Below are 14353 nucleotides of genomic sequence, written 5' to 3' on the forward strand. Positions count from 1 at the left end.
GAACCAATTCAAGATCCTCAGGTCCAGAATTGGTCTCAAACGACCATCCTTCTTGGGAATCAGGAAATACCTTGAGTAAACTCCTTGACCCCTTTCCTGCTCCGGGACCAACTCCACCGCGCCCTTTAAAAGGAGGACTTCCACCTCCTGTTCTAGCAACAGGAGGTGTTCTTGTGAACAATACGAAGGGCGGGGCGGGATGAGGGGCGGAAACTCCCGAAAGGGAAGGGTGTAGCCTTTTCCCACAACACTGAGAACCCAAGTGTCCGACGTAACAGTCTCCCATTTGGTGAGAAAATGCTGTAATCTTCCCCCTACAGGAGAGGAGTGAGTGGGAAATGGTGGAAGCCTAAGGCTGCTTCCCCTGCTGCACCCCGCCAGAGGATGAGGAAGAGGCAGAGTGCTGCTGAGAGGCTCCCCTGGTGCGGACCCTACCCCTCCCCCTAAAAGATCTATAGGGGTGGGAAGAGGCAGGTTGCTGATATCTTCCCCGAAAGGAAGAGGAGGAAGAGCCACGCCCAAATCCACGAAACCTCCTGAAGAATCTGGAAGAGGCCGTGGAAGAAGGAGCTTGGAGTCCCAACGACTTAGCCGTGGCCCTGCTCTCCTTAAAACGTTCCAAGGCCGAATCAGCCTTAGCCCCAAACAGTTTGTCCCCATCAAACGGGAGATCCAACAATGTGGACTGTACATCTGCCGAAAAGCCCGAGTTACGTAGCCAGGCCTGTCTCCTTTCCACCACAGTTGTGCCCATTGCTCTGGCTACCGAGTCGGTGGTATCCAGTCCCGTCTGGATAATTTGGGTCGCAGCAGCCTGGGCATCAGAGACAAGATCCAAAAGACCCTGGGGAAGCTCTGTAAACGAAGAGGAGATGTCATCCATCAGAGCATGAATATACCTCCCCAGGATACAGGTCGCATTAGTGGCTTTTAACGCCAGACTGCAGGACGAAAAAATCTTCTTCGACTGCGCCTCTAGCTTTTTTGAGTCTCTGTCCCCAGGCACCGTCGGGAAAGAACCAGGCGCTGATTTGGACGAACAGGAGGCCTGCACAACCAAGCTCTCCGGCGTAGGGTGCCTAGATAGGAAACCAGGATCAGTTGGAGCCGTCCGATACCTCCTGGCCACGGCTCTGTGAACTGCTGGGGAAGATGCCGGCTTCTTCCACACCTCTAAAACCGGATCCAGCAGAGCGTCATTAAAAGGTAATAGAGGCTCCGCCGCGGCTGAGGCCGGATGCAACACCTCTGTCAAAAGGTTTTGTTTCGCCTCCACCACCGGCAAAGGCAGGTCCAAAAAACTAGCTGCCTTCCGTACCACTGTATGAAAGGAAGCAGCTTCCTCGGTATATTCCCCCGGGGACGAAAGGTCCCACTCAGGGGAAGTGTCCAGCCCACTGGCCGACTCCAGTCCACGCAGCCCATCACCCGAGTCCTCTAGCTCTCCTTCCTCTAGGGCTCGTTGGTACTCCTGCTCCTCTAGTACCCGGAGAGCACGCCTCCTTGAATGCAGTCGTTGCTCAATCCGCGGAGTCGACAACACCTCCGCCGAAGTCGGAGATCGGCGCCGATCTTCCGAAGCCACCGACGCCGCAGCCGGCGCCACAGGTAACTTCGGCGCCGACTGAAGAGCAGATGAAACGGATGGACCCACCGGAGTCACAGGCCGAAATCTCGACGTCGACGGGATGGAAATCCCTGGGGCCAATCCCTCCGAAGCCATCGGAGCGGCCACCGGCGCCGACACTGGCGCCGAGCCCACGTTCCCAAACGGGAGAAAGGGCATAAAGGGTGCCGGCCGAAGAGGCGCAGGATCACCCAAAGAAAAGGCCAAAGGCCCAGCCGGAGCACCCCCTGGAGCCATCTGTTGGAAGATGGCATACATCGCATTCAAGAATGCGGAACTATCGGCTCCAGGGGTGGGAAAAGCCGGATACTGGGGTGCCTGACTCGGAGGCGACCCCGACGCCGGCCTCGGCGTCTGCGCCGGAGAAAACACCTGAGGCTCCAATACCTCAATCACCGACGCCTGTCCAGGCGAAGTTGGAGACGTCGGAGAGAGCAACGGCGTCGAAGGATGCGGCGTCACCGTGGGGCTGACCTCCCATGTCCTCCGGCGCCGATCCGGAGACCTGGAACGAGCCTCCCTTGAATGACGCCGAGATTCTCTACGGCGCCGGGAGTCTCGATGACGCCGATGTCTTGGAGAAGACTTTTTCTTGTGATGCTTCTCCTTTGACTTGGCCATAAACAGCTTCGCCTCGCGTTCTTTAATGGCCTTCGGATTCATGTGCTGACACGAATCACAAGTCGAGACGTCGTGGTCGGAGCTCAAACACCAAAGGCAATCGGAATGAGGATCCGTCACCGACATCTTGCCTCCACACTCACGACAAGGCTTAAATCCAGACTTTCTCTGCGACATTATTTCCACAGAGAAAGAGTACGCAGCAAGATATACACTGTAACCGCAAGAGTAACAGTTGCTCCCTCGAAGATAACCGTTTCGAATGCACGGAAAAAAGGGAACTGACGTCCGCACGTCGTCGAGGACCTCTTATTGCCTGTATGACGTCAGACGGCGTCGCGTGCGAGACAGTGACGTCCTCGTCGACGTGCAGAGACTAGTAAGAAGATTTCCGTAGAATGCTGGCGCCATGGGAGTATTCATGAGGTGAGGAATCCACAGGTAGTTGTATCCATCAGAAGAGCCAGTGTACTTACTTCACATGGCGACGAGGGTGGGATCGCAAAGCAGCAAGCATTGGACTAAGAAAACTGTATTGGAAGGCAACGCTACAGACATCAGACTGAGGATTGGAGAGCAGCTATTTTCGGACCTGCTTTGTTAAAGGCAACTTATTTTAAGCAAGTGAGGGAAGTTTTTTTTTTATTATTATTTATTTTTCTCTTTCTCTAATACAGTTGCCGTTTGTTTACTTTGTTTGAGGCGCGTGTGTACTGCTCAAACGTTAGATTTTTCATTGCGTCGGTCCTCGCGTGCACCCCCGCATGGTTACTGGTTGCCTGGACAACATAATGCTTAATAACAATGTCTTGTGAACGTGCTGGTTCTTGCGCTGGAAGTTACATAGAAGCAGGAACGGCGCCCTTTTAATGTTAATTAGTACCAAGTACATGGTATTATTTTTACTATTCTTAACTTTTTAGCAACTTCATTGCTGAAGATTATCCGGCACAAAGGAAAACTAACAGAAATTATTATAACAGAGATACATGTCTTGCTGAAGAAGTAAGCTAAAGAGTTATATTTTACAGCTATAATTTTTGGTACACTATGTCTTCGAGTGGAGATTATTCTGGTACAGGGACGTCGCTTTCTTTGCAGTTGAGTACACCAAAGGAATTTTTAGCGTCTCCTGGTGAACCAGCTGTACAATGGAAGGAGTGGAAGGAATATTTTTTGATTTACATCGCAAACTTAGAAGATTGCAATGGTTTAATCTCTGCTGAAAGAAAAAAAAGGATCTTAATGCACTGTTTAGGCCCTGAAGGTCTTCGTATTTACAATCAACTACAAAAACACGATAGAGGCGATGAAGATGTGTTTCAAAGTGCTATTTTGGATTTAAATGATCATTTTTCTCCTGCTGTTTGCATTGCGGTTACTCGTCACGCATTTTTCCATAGGAAACAAGAGAAACACGAGGACATAGAGAGCTACGTTTCTGCTTTAAAACATTTAGCTAGCTCATGTAGGTTTGCTGGTCTACATGATGAACTGGTACGGGACCAGATTGTAATGTATACTAAAAACAAATCTATTCAAGAGAGGTTGTGGATTGAAGGCGAATCCAGTCTAAAGGATATTATTGCTTTAGTGAAGAAAGCGGAATTATCTGAAAGATGTGCGAAAATCACTTTGGCACAGGATAAGAACTTTGAAGAAGTTGTTGCCAAAGTTAGTGATCGCAAGCACAACAAATGGTCCATGGATAAGCGGGATAATAACTTTAAAAAAGAGAAAAATCAAACTTTTGCAAAGAATCAAAAATCTAACATGTCTGATCGATCCAAAAATGAGTGTTTCCGTTGCGGGAGTTCCTTTCATTCTGCAAAATTTGATGGGTGTCCAGCTAAAAATGCTAAGTGTTTGGAATGTGGAATTGTAGGCCATTTTGCTAGGGTGTGCAGGAAGACACAAATGAAGAAAGTGAACAGTAAAGTGGCCTACATTAAGGAAGTGGTGGAAGACTGTTCTGATGACAGTGATGAAGACGTAAATTATAAACTGAGGGGTCACAAAACTGTGGTTTTGAACATTTCAGGACAAACGTCAAACAAACCCTTGTGTTGGGTATCATTTGGGGGAGTTATGCTGCAGGTGGCAGCAGACTCTGGTTCCCCATACAGTATTGTTTCAGAATGCACATGGCAAAAGCATTTTGAACATAGTTTAGGAGAACATTTAGAAACCTCTGACATTTCGCCTGAAAGTTACACTGGTGATAGAATAGATATTATTGGTTTTAGATTGCTGGTATTCAAATTTAAGCAAAGACAAGCCGTATGTAAATTATATGTGGCTAAGGATGGTCCGTCGGTATTAGGCTGGAAAGACCAAAAGAAACTGCATATTGTGCTTGATCCTAACAGTGTAGAGCAAGTCTTAGTAATGTGTGATGAAGAAGACACAAAAAAATGGGTCACACAAGAGTTTCCAGGAGTGTTCAATGGGCAAGTAGGTCAACTGAAAGGCTTTATACATCAGATTAGACTAAAAAATTATGCCAAACCAAAAATTCATAAGGTACGGAATATTCCGTTTATTGTCAGGGAAGAGGTAAAAAAAGAGTTGGACAGGTTACAAAATTCACAGATTATAGAACCAGTTGAAGCTTCTGAGTGGGTTTCACCTTTGGTTGTTGCGCGTAAAGCTAATGGCAAAGTGCGTTTGTGTGTGGATTTGAGAGGTTTGAACAATAATATCATAGTAGATCAGTTTCCTTTGCCTCGTATTGATGAGATGTTGTCTGCCACGAGAGATGCTAAATGGTTTTCCACTTTGGACTTGTCGTCTGCTTACCACCAGGTTAGGTTGGACTATCATAGCAGACATCTTACAACTTTTTGTACACCATGGGGTTGTTTTCGTTTCAAACGTATGCCATTTGGTTTGGCGTCGGCGGCTGCCGTCATTCAAAGGTTGATGGTGCAGTTATTTGGACATTTGCCTAATGTTACATTCTTTCAGGATGATATTTTAGTTATGGGAAGTAGCAAGAAACATCATGATAAGGAATTGAGGAATGTTTTGAACATCTTACAAGAAAAAGGTCTGACCGCAGAGATCAGTAAATGTAGGTTTGCACAGAGAAAAGTAACGTATTTAGGACATGAGATTAACCATGAAGGCATAAGACCTAAAAAAAAGTTGGTGGAAGCTATTAAGAATGCCCCATGCCCCACATCTAAAGATGATTTGAGATCCTTTTTAGGTCTAGCCGAGTTTTATTTGAAATTTGTAGAAAATTTTTCAGCTAAAACCTACCAAATGAGACTGTTACTAAAAAACAAAGTGAAATTTGAATGGAATGTAAGTTGTCAGAAGGCTTTTCAGGAAATTAAGAATGCAATTGTGAGTGCTCCAATGTTGCATGGGTACGATCCAAAAGCTTGTTCTATTATCACTACAGATGCGAGTGGTAAGGGCCTTGGTAGTGTATTAACACAGAGTGACAATGTGGGTATAGAATATGCGGTTGCATTTGCATCCCGTTCTTTGTCTCCCAGAGGAAAAATACTCTGTAATAGAGAGAGAAACTTTGGCATGTGTATGGGCATTAGAAAACTTTCGGAAATTTGTTTGGGGGCAAAAATGCATCATACGGACTGACCATAAGCCTCTTACTAAATTGTTAACTACAGAAGGTTTATGTAGAGCATCTGCGAGAATAGCTAGACTATCTATGAGACTACAAGATTTCTTATATGAAGTGCAGTATGTTCCTGGGGTAAAAAATGTTACTGCAGATTTTTTAAGTAGAATGTCCTTACCTTTAAGAGAGTTGGATCAACATCCATGGAATGACTGGTGTGTAGCTGGTGTGTTTGATGAGAATACTTTAAGCTCATTGCAAAAAGAAGAATGGATCATGGAGTATGAGAAAGACGAAGTGTTGAAAGAAGTTAAAAACAAAGTGATGTTTGGATGGTATAATGACAAGAAAGTCAAAAGCAGTGATATGTTAAGAGCTTTTTGGGAAGTGAGAGATGAATTGAGTATCGAAGGTGATTTTGTGTATAGAGGTGGGAAGATTATTCCCCCCTGTGGTATTAGAAATAAACTTACCGCTATTGGACATGAAGGTCATTCAGGAATATCTCGCACCAAAAGAGGAATTAAAGTACTTTATTGGTGGCCAAAAATTGATGTAGAAATTGAGAGATATGTACGTGACTGCATGGAGTGTGAGAATAGTGACAAATCTCAAAAGACACTTAACCCGCCAATTTCTTCTTCAAGTTGTCCTAATATACCGTGGGAAGAAGTTGCTTTAGACATTATGGGTCCTATTACGTGGCATGATGGGACTTCAAAGTTTGTGGTTTTAGTTGATTTGTTTTCAAGGTGGATTGAATTTTCTGTGTTACAAAAAATTGATACCAAGGCAGTGATTAATTTTTGGGAGGAAATATTTTTGAGGGAAGGATTTCCCAGAATTTTATTGACGGACAATGGTGTTCAATTTAAATCTGAGGAAATTAAAACTTTTGCTAAAATGACTGGTATTGAACAAAGGTTTACAGCTTTATATCATCCCAGGGGGAATGCTGTAGAGGAACGTATAAATAGGATTTTCAAGGGCATCATTCAAATTGCAAAGCATGGAAACAAAAGTAATATAGATTCTGAGTTAAGGAAAATGTTATGGGCTTATAGAGTGACACCTCATGAGACAATAGGTCAAAGTCCGTTTGATATAATGCGAGGTAGAATTCCATTTTCGAAGATTAACCCTGGTTGGATGCAAAGAAGCAGACAAGTACTTTGGAGCAAAGAACATGTAAGATAGTGCATAAAGAGTTCACAAGAAAAGAACAAGAAATATTTTAATAATAAATATGGCACTAAAGAAGCACATTTGAATGTGGGAGATTGGGTGAGAGTGAAATCCGTAAGGAAAGTGGCTAAAGGTGAGAGCAAGTTTGGCGAGCCTATAAGAATTAAGAAAGTGATGAGAAATACTGTCATTTTGGATGATGGCAGTGTATGTCACATGAGTCGCGTTGCTATTGCTAAGCCTTGCAAACAACAATTTGTGCAGTATGATTTGCTGGAAGGTAATAATAACAAATATTGGTGGTTGGAGTGTGATATTGATGGTAACAAAGATTCTAGAGTTATTGGGGAATTGGGAGCTAGGGGCTGTCAGGAAGGTGTCCAGACTCGTATTAATATGGGAGAATTTGAATGTAATGTGAATGAGCGTGAACAGAATAAAAATGTAGCTTGTGGTGAAGTGAAGAAAAGTTGTTTCGGCAGGATTTTGAGAAAACCTAAGGTATTAGAAAATTTTGTGTGTGATTAAATAAAAATATATATATTTATTTATATACATATTATTATTATTTTTTCTTGTTTTTTTTTGTCATTTTTTTTTTAAGGGAAGGGGATGTGTAGTGATGTATTGGTTTGTATGTAAAAGAAGAATGCTATGACATCAGGGGCAGTGGAATGTTGGGGCAGGCTATGAATGGGTATTGGAATGTTTTCATATGAAAAGTTGGAGTTGTGCCGGTTTGGGGATGGCGAGCACATGTATCTCTGTCTGTACATTATAACTGGAAATAAACTTGTAAGGAAAGAACAAGAAGAGCCAGTGTACTTACTTCAGCTTGCTATTTGCTAATGAGCTAGAACTAGTTAGTATAGACTTAGAAGCCGTAAGTGAGGGTTTCAGCGCTAAACTACCTTAAAGTTTATCTTCTTCATCGTATTGGGCTTAAGACATCCCCTGCTGGAGAAATCTCAAAATCAAACATGGTATTTAATTAAAAAAAGAAGCAATGTAAAGGTTTGAAGACATTATGAAACTGCTGTACTTGAGTGGATTATTTCGTTTTTTTCAGTCACATATTAAATAGTTTAACGTGTACAGCTCTAACAACGCGGACCAGTGTTATGCGGAGCAGCCCAGTTGCCTACTAAGTAACAACCCTCAAGTCAAGAACAAATTTACAACCCTATCTGAAAAGATTTCCAATGTATGCACACCGCACAACCCTAATCTTGGTGTTGCACCTTTTCAAATTATTGCGACTCGCCACTGAGCCTGCAGTTTTGTCTTGATGAAGCTTGGGCAGCTATCAAGGGAGGTGCCCATGTCGAGCAATGAGAATAAATAACCAATGCTCTAAAAAAAATCAAGGATGTTATAGGAAGAGGACATCATTTCTTGTTAAGTCATGTCACATCATTGTGATATGTATAAGTCCCCCCCACTACTTTTTGGACTTGTGCCCTGTGCACAGCATCAGCACACACAACCGCATTCACGTTATGCTTTCACAGGAGAGAGGCAAGACAGTGAGAAGCCAGCTTAAAGCTCGCCCGAACAGACTGATCGAACCAGGTCGTCGCATACTCCGTCCTGAGTTGAACTGACGGAGCCAAACATGCCCCCACTGCAGCAGAAGTCGAAGTGGGCAGGGGAACGTCACTCCCAAGCTTTATTAATTTGCTCAAAACATTTCCAATACTTTATTTTCCTGAATAGTTCAGTTGCTGCAAGTAAACAATGGAGAAAAAGCAACTTATTTACCATGAAGTGATAGAAAGGAGGAGGAGCTTTTAAAGAAGAAACAAGCTTCTCTACAGGGTGTCTGCCAGCTAAAAGAAATTAAATGCCTGCAATTGGTTAATCAGCAAATATAACGGTTGCTTGGAGCCAATATAGTTTTAATCGATAGAGATTTGAATTTGTCCTTTAAAGTAAACCTATAAAAAGATTTTCACTAGGTACAATCAGTGTACTGCTAAAAATATAAATTCTGAAAGCACTGCAAACTAAATGGTTTGCCACATTTTTTGATAGCTTGTGTGCAGCCTCTCTCATACAGTGTGTCATACATGTTTTTTAACAAATTTCTATCGTAGTCAATGTGCTGTCACAGGCTTGGTTAGCACTGTAAGTACACACCACCGTTTTCCCAAGGCACCAGCCAGGATTCAAAGTAGTGACCTTGTGAGTACACGCACATATCTGAAGAGAATGCATTAACCAACCAGACTGCCCTACCAGAAAATGCACTTCCCACAGAAGAATTTATTTTTAATTTGAGGTTTGCATTTTATATACAGTTACTTTTAGGTCAAAGACAAACAAAATATTTTGCTCTTTTTAGTCACGTCCCTCACCCCAAGACTTGTCAACACGTACGCCGGATAACGCGCAGTACCTCGCCTGTCATCAATTCCAATGCAACTAGCAAGAGGTCAGACAGTAAAAGTAGCAATGCAAACTGCAACGCGTGCCAATCGGTTGGTAGTTTGACAACTGATCCTCAAAGGAATCTGCGTTACTCGCACTCCACTCATGAAGGATGCGGTCTATGCACCTCCTTTTCACATCGTGCCGTTCTTCCTTGTGCCATAAATGCTCCACTAGCAGGAAAAGAAAGCTGAAAGGACAACTACTTTACCTGGGGCGCGCGTAGGAGCCCTCGGCCCTGCTGCTGCACGCCACGCAAACCCGTGCAGTATCTTTGCATGTCCTGCACGGAGCCCACCACCTGCTGCGCGCAAAGCTTCATCTCTCCGATGGTGTCTGCCGCTTCGATGAGGTCGCGGTAGCGCTCCCCAACCATCTGCCTCAACTCCTCCTTTTTCTGTTCCATCTCGGCACGCACACGTCGCTCTAACCCGCGGATCTCCTCGGCGGTGTAAGCCTCGAAGAGGGCCACAGGGTCCTTTATGTCACCCACCCTCAGACTACGCACCGGTACCGCCGCCATGGTTCCCACTGACAGGGGCAACGTCGGTACCCGGAAGTATTGGCCGAGGCCAGGCTGTTCCCTCGTCACGTGATAGGGCAGTGGGTCACATGCATTCAGTAGCGTGTAAAAACTGGAGCAGCAGGCGGGGTAAGTCATTACAACCTTCCTGGTGACGTGGAACTGTCAACTATACAGTCACGTGACGGTCCCCCCCACCCCCTTACACGCTATTACGTAACACGTCGGTGCACGCTGGTCACGTGACAGATTTGGTGCGCGATGGAATAAAAAAATGTTTGAGAGGGCCAGCGACAGTATCCTCAAATCCGTATATTAAAGTTGTCGATTCTCCCGTATTAAAGTTGTCTATTCGCGATTTACCTGCCGTCGTGGTCATTTGACATTACTAAGCTGTGGGGTTTACGGCCATCCGTCATTGATTTATTTATAGATTTAAGATAAGTGTACTGTCCCACTGTTTATAAAACTCAGCATTTTTTGTGTCAGTCGCCATTCTGGGAAACAATACTACGGCACATCTCAATTCTATTTCAGGACCGGAGGCTCCGATTATGCTATCTCCTTCTTTACTAAACTCCAAACAGCAGCCAATCATTTTACAAGAAAAACATAAACTACATGTCCCATGAGGCATAAGCCTAACATCACATGGCCCAATCACCACCCATACCCTTTGTCCATAAATGTCATGACCCTTAACGTCACTTCCTCTTTCTTTGCTGCTCCGCAGCAGATAAGTGACGCTTATATTCATTCCTACGTTAATTGTATATCTTTAATATTGTTAATGTTAGTGTAGTACTGTATATTTCTAGCGTTTTTATTACTCCGGGTAGTGACGCGATTTAGTTTGCGATAACCCGTTTATTTTCCCCTTTTATGTGCGCAGCTTCTGCCGACCTGTTTTCGGACGCCCTGTGGAGCGGGAGCGGGAGCAACTACACGCCTGTGTAGTCCCCTTTCCCTGGCAACGCTCGCGCTTTGCGTGCACGTTTTTCAAGCCGATCTCATCACTTTGATGAGTCGGCTTGGATTCTCGAACGCGCGGAGCGCCTGCCAGCCGGTTTCTTCCTGCCAAAACTTTTCGTTGCTCCCTGACGCCCAGTTCAACTAGAACTGGGTTGTAAAATATAAAAAGGCATTGCCTAGAGTGTAATTTACGGGCAGCTCCCTCCACCTTATAATAGGGCCAATTAGCCTGTCTGGGGCTCACACTCCCCCTATTGCTTTTTCAAAAGATTTCAAATATGGCTCAATGGAGTGAAAATGAAACTGGATTTTATCCTGATGATTTGGGCAACCAACTAGAGGTAAACCTAGTGGAAGCCCTTGACAACAGAGTACAACAATTTGTTAATGATGTCCTGGTGAAAGCTTTGGGACCATTTTCAGGGCAATTATTTGAGTTCTCAAAATCCCAGGGTTGGCACAGCGAACTTCAATCCTCTTCTCAGGAGAAGAAATCTAAGTGCAAAGCCAATACCAGAAACTTAGAGGAGGTTGATAACACGATCAGTGGTGTTCATGCTGACGCATTTAACAAATTATTTAAAAAGCATTCCAACAAACATAACTATAGTAATTCTAAAAACTTAGGTGGTCATTACAACCCTGGCGGATGGTGTAAAAGGTGCGGTAATACCGCAAACAGTCCGACGGACAAAAAAAGGGAATTATGACCCTGGCGGAAACCGCCAACAAAGACAGCCACTTTAACACACCGCCCGCCACGGCGGTACAGACAAGCAGCACAGCGGTCACTGCCAACAGACAGGCGGAAGACAATGTACCGCCCACACCATTACAACCCGCCAATCCGCAAACCTTTTCCGGGGTGGATTCACCGTGGATAAAAACACGGCGGAAACAGCTTTAGCTATGGGAAAACGCTCACCTTCTACACATCCCACGAGGAACGATGACTCCATGGACCCGGAACTCCAAATACTACCTGCCCTTGTCTTTCTGCTCCTTCACGACCAACAGCGACGTATGCGCAGAAGATACCGGTGAGTACTGCATCTACGACACAGGGGAGGGGGGTAGGCAAAAGTTAGGGGGACACCCACCAAACACCCCCACCCCCACCCTCGCATTATACAACATACACACCAATGCTGTCAAAAATATCACATTAACAACCCCCAATCCCCCTGGAAGAATGCAAAGACAATGCGAATTTCGGTCAAACATTGTAATGTGCCAATATACATGTCATACAAAAATATACAGATATATATCTCTAAATCACTCATAACTATATATACAATACAAGAAGTAGTGCAGATATGTACACAACAATGTCCGTGCACAAACAGTCCAAAAATGCATGGGTGAGGCCCCCAAAAGATACCTGACCAAAATCAGAGAGAACACTACTGGGGCATCAGATAGAAACACTACAGGCACCTCAGGGGGAAGGGAAGGGGGGGCACCTCAGCCAGATGAATGCAAAGCCAGATCCACGACGGGGCTCCATGCCCATTGATGTATCCTGGGGAGTGCAAATCCACAGTCTCTCAAGTCTCTACAGTGAGTGGGTTGCCCACTGTTCAATCCTGGGGAGTGCAAAGCCACAGTCTCTCAAGTCTCTACAGTGGGTGGGTTGCCCACTGTTCAATCCTGGGGAGTGCAAAGCCACAGTCTCTCAAGTCTCTGCAGTGGGTGTTTTGCCCACTGTACCATCCTGGGGAGTGCAAAGCCACAGTCTCTCAAGTCTCTACAGTGGGTGGGTTGCCCACTGTTCAATCCTGGGGAGTGCAAAGCCACAGTCTCTCAAGTCTCTACAGTGGGTGGGTTGCCCACTGTGCCATCCTGGGGCGTGCAAAGCCACAGTCTCTCATGTTGATGCAGGTCCCTACTGGTACTGGGGGGTGACTGGTGCCCAGACTGGATGAGTCTCCCCGTGAAAGGTAGTGTCCTGTCACTGTCCTAACTGCACATGGGATAAGGATGCCTGATGTGGTGGGCCATTCATTCCTACCCGGTGCATTGCCCTGTTCAGCGGTGCTTTGCCATGGCGGTCTTTGCCCTGTTCAGCGGTGCTTTGCCATGGCGGTCTTTGCCCTGTTCAGCGGTGCTTTGACATGGCGGTCTTTGCCCTGTTCAGCGGTGCTTTGCCATGGTAGTTCAGGACTGTTCAGCGGTGCTTTGACATGGCGGTCTTTGCCCTGTTCACCGGTGCTTTGACATGGCGGTCTTTGCCCTGTTCAGCGGTGCTTTGCCATGGCGGTCTTTGCCCTGTTCAGCAGTGCTTTGACATGGCGGTTTTGCCCTGTTCAGCGGTGCTTTGCCACGGTGGTTCAGGACTGTTCAGCGGTGCTTTGCCATGGTGGTTTAAGGACTGTTCAGCGGTGCTTTGACATGGCGGTCTTTGCCCTGTTCAGCGGTGCTTTGACATGGCGGACTTTGCCCTGTTCAGCGGTGCTTTGCCATGGTGGTTCAGGACTGTTCAGCGGTGCTTTAACATGGTGGTTCAGGACTGTTCAGCGGTGCTTTGACATGGCGGTCTTTGCCCTGTTCAGCGGTGCTTTGCCATGGCGGTCTTTGCCCTGTTCAGCGGTGCTTTGCCATGGCGGTCTTTGCCCTGTTCAGCGGTGCTTTGCCATGGCGGTCTTTGCCCTGTTCAGCGGTGCTTTGAAATGGCGGTCTTTGCCCTGTTCAGCGGTGCTTTGACATGGTGGTTCAGGACTGTTCAGCGGTGCTTTGACATGGAGGTCTTTGCCCTGTTCAGCAGTGCTTTCACATGGAGGTCTTTGCCCTGTTCAGCGGTGCTTTGCCATGGTGGTTCAGGACTGTTCAGCGGTGCTTTGACCTGGTGGTTCAGGACTGTTCAGCGGTGCTTTGACATGGCGGTCATTGCCCTGTTCAGCGGTGCTTTGACATGGCGGTCTTTGCCCTGTTCAGCGGTGCTTTGCCATGGTGGTTCAGGACTGTTCAGCGGTGCTTTGACATGGTGGTTCAGGACTGTTCAGCGGTGCTTTGACATGGCGGTCTTTGCCCTGTTCAGCAGTGCTTTGCCATGGAGGTCTTTGCCCTGTTCAGCGGTGCTTTGCCATGGTGGTCTTTGCCCTGTTCAGCGGTGCTTTGACATGGCGGTCTTTGCCCTGTTCAGTGGTGCTTTGCCATGGCGGTCTTTGCCCTGTTCAGCGGTGCTTTGACATGGCGGTCTTTGCCCTGTTCAGCGGTGCTTTGCCATGGTGGTTCAGGACTGTTCAGCGGTGCTTTGACATGGTGGTTCAGGACTGTTCAGCGGTGCTTTGACATGGCGGTCTTTGCCCTGTTCAGCGGTGCTTTGCCATGGTGGTTCAGGACTGTTCAGCGGTGCTTTGACATGGTGGTTCAGGACTGATCAGCGGTGCTTTGACATGGC

General features: G+C 46.1%; 1 protein-coding gene across 4 annotated transcripts in view; it reads right to left on the reverse strand.

Annotated features, from left to right (window-relative positions):
• COG1 (component of oligomeric golgi complex 1) overlaps positions 1 to 10101 on the reverse strand; it is a 132687-nt gene extending 122586 nt beyond the window's left edge. For 2 of the 4 annotated variants that reach the window (XM_069199822.1, XM_069199823.1), the window contains exon 1: positions 9667 to 10101. In XM_069199822.1, coding sequence (XP_069055923.1) covers positions 9667 to 9978 — 312 coding nt within the window. In that variant the 5' untranslated portion in view covers positions 9979 to 10101. The remainder of the gene's footprint in view (positions 1 to 9666) is intronic. The other 2 variants (XM_069199820.1, XM_069199821.1) reach the window with 2 other exon arrangements.
• Between the last annotated feature and the right edge of the window lie 4252 nt (positions 10102 to 14353).

Source organism: Pleurodeles waltl, chromosome 7, assembly GCF_031143425.1.
Source record: "Pleurodeles waltl isolate 20211129_DDA chromosome 7, aPleWal1.hap1.20221129, whole genome shotgun sequence".
In the NCBI taxonomy this organism is placed as follows: domain Eukaryota; kingdom Metazoa; phylum Chordata; class Amphibia; order Caudata; family Salamandridae; genus Pleurodeles; species Pleurodeles waltl.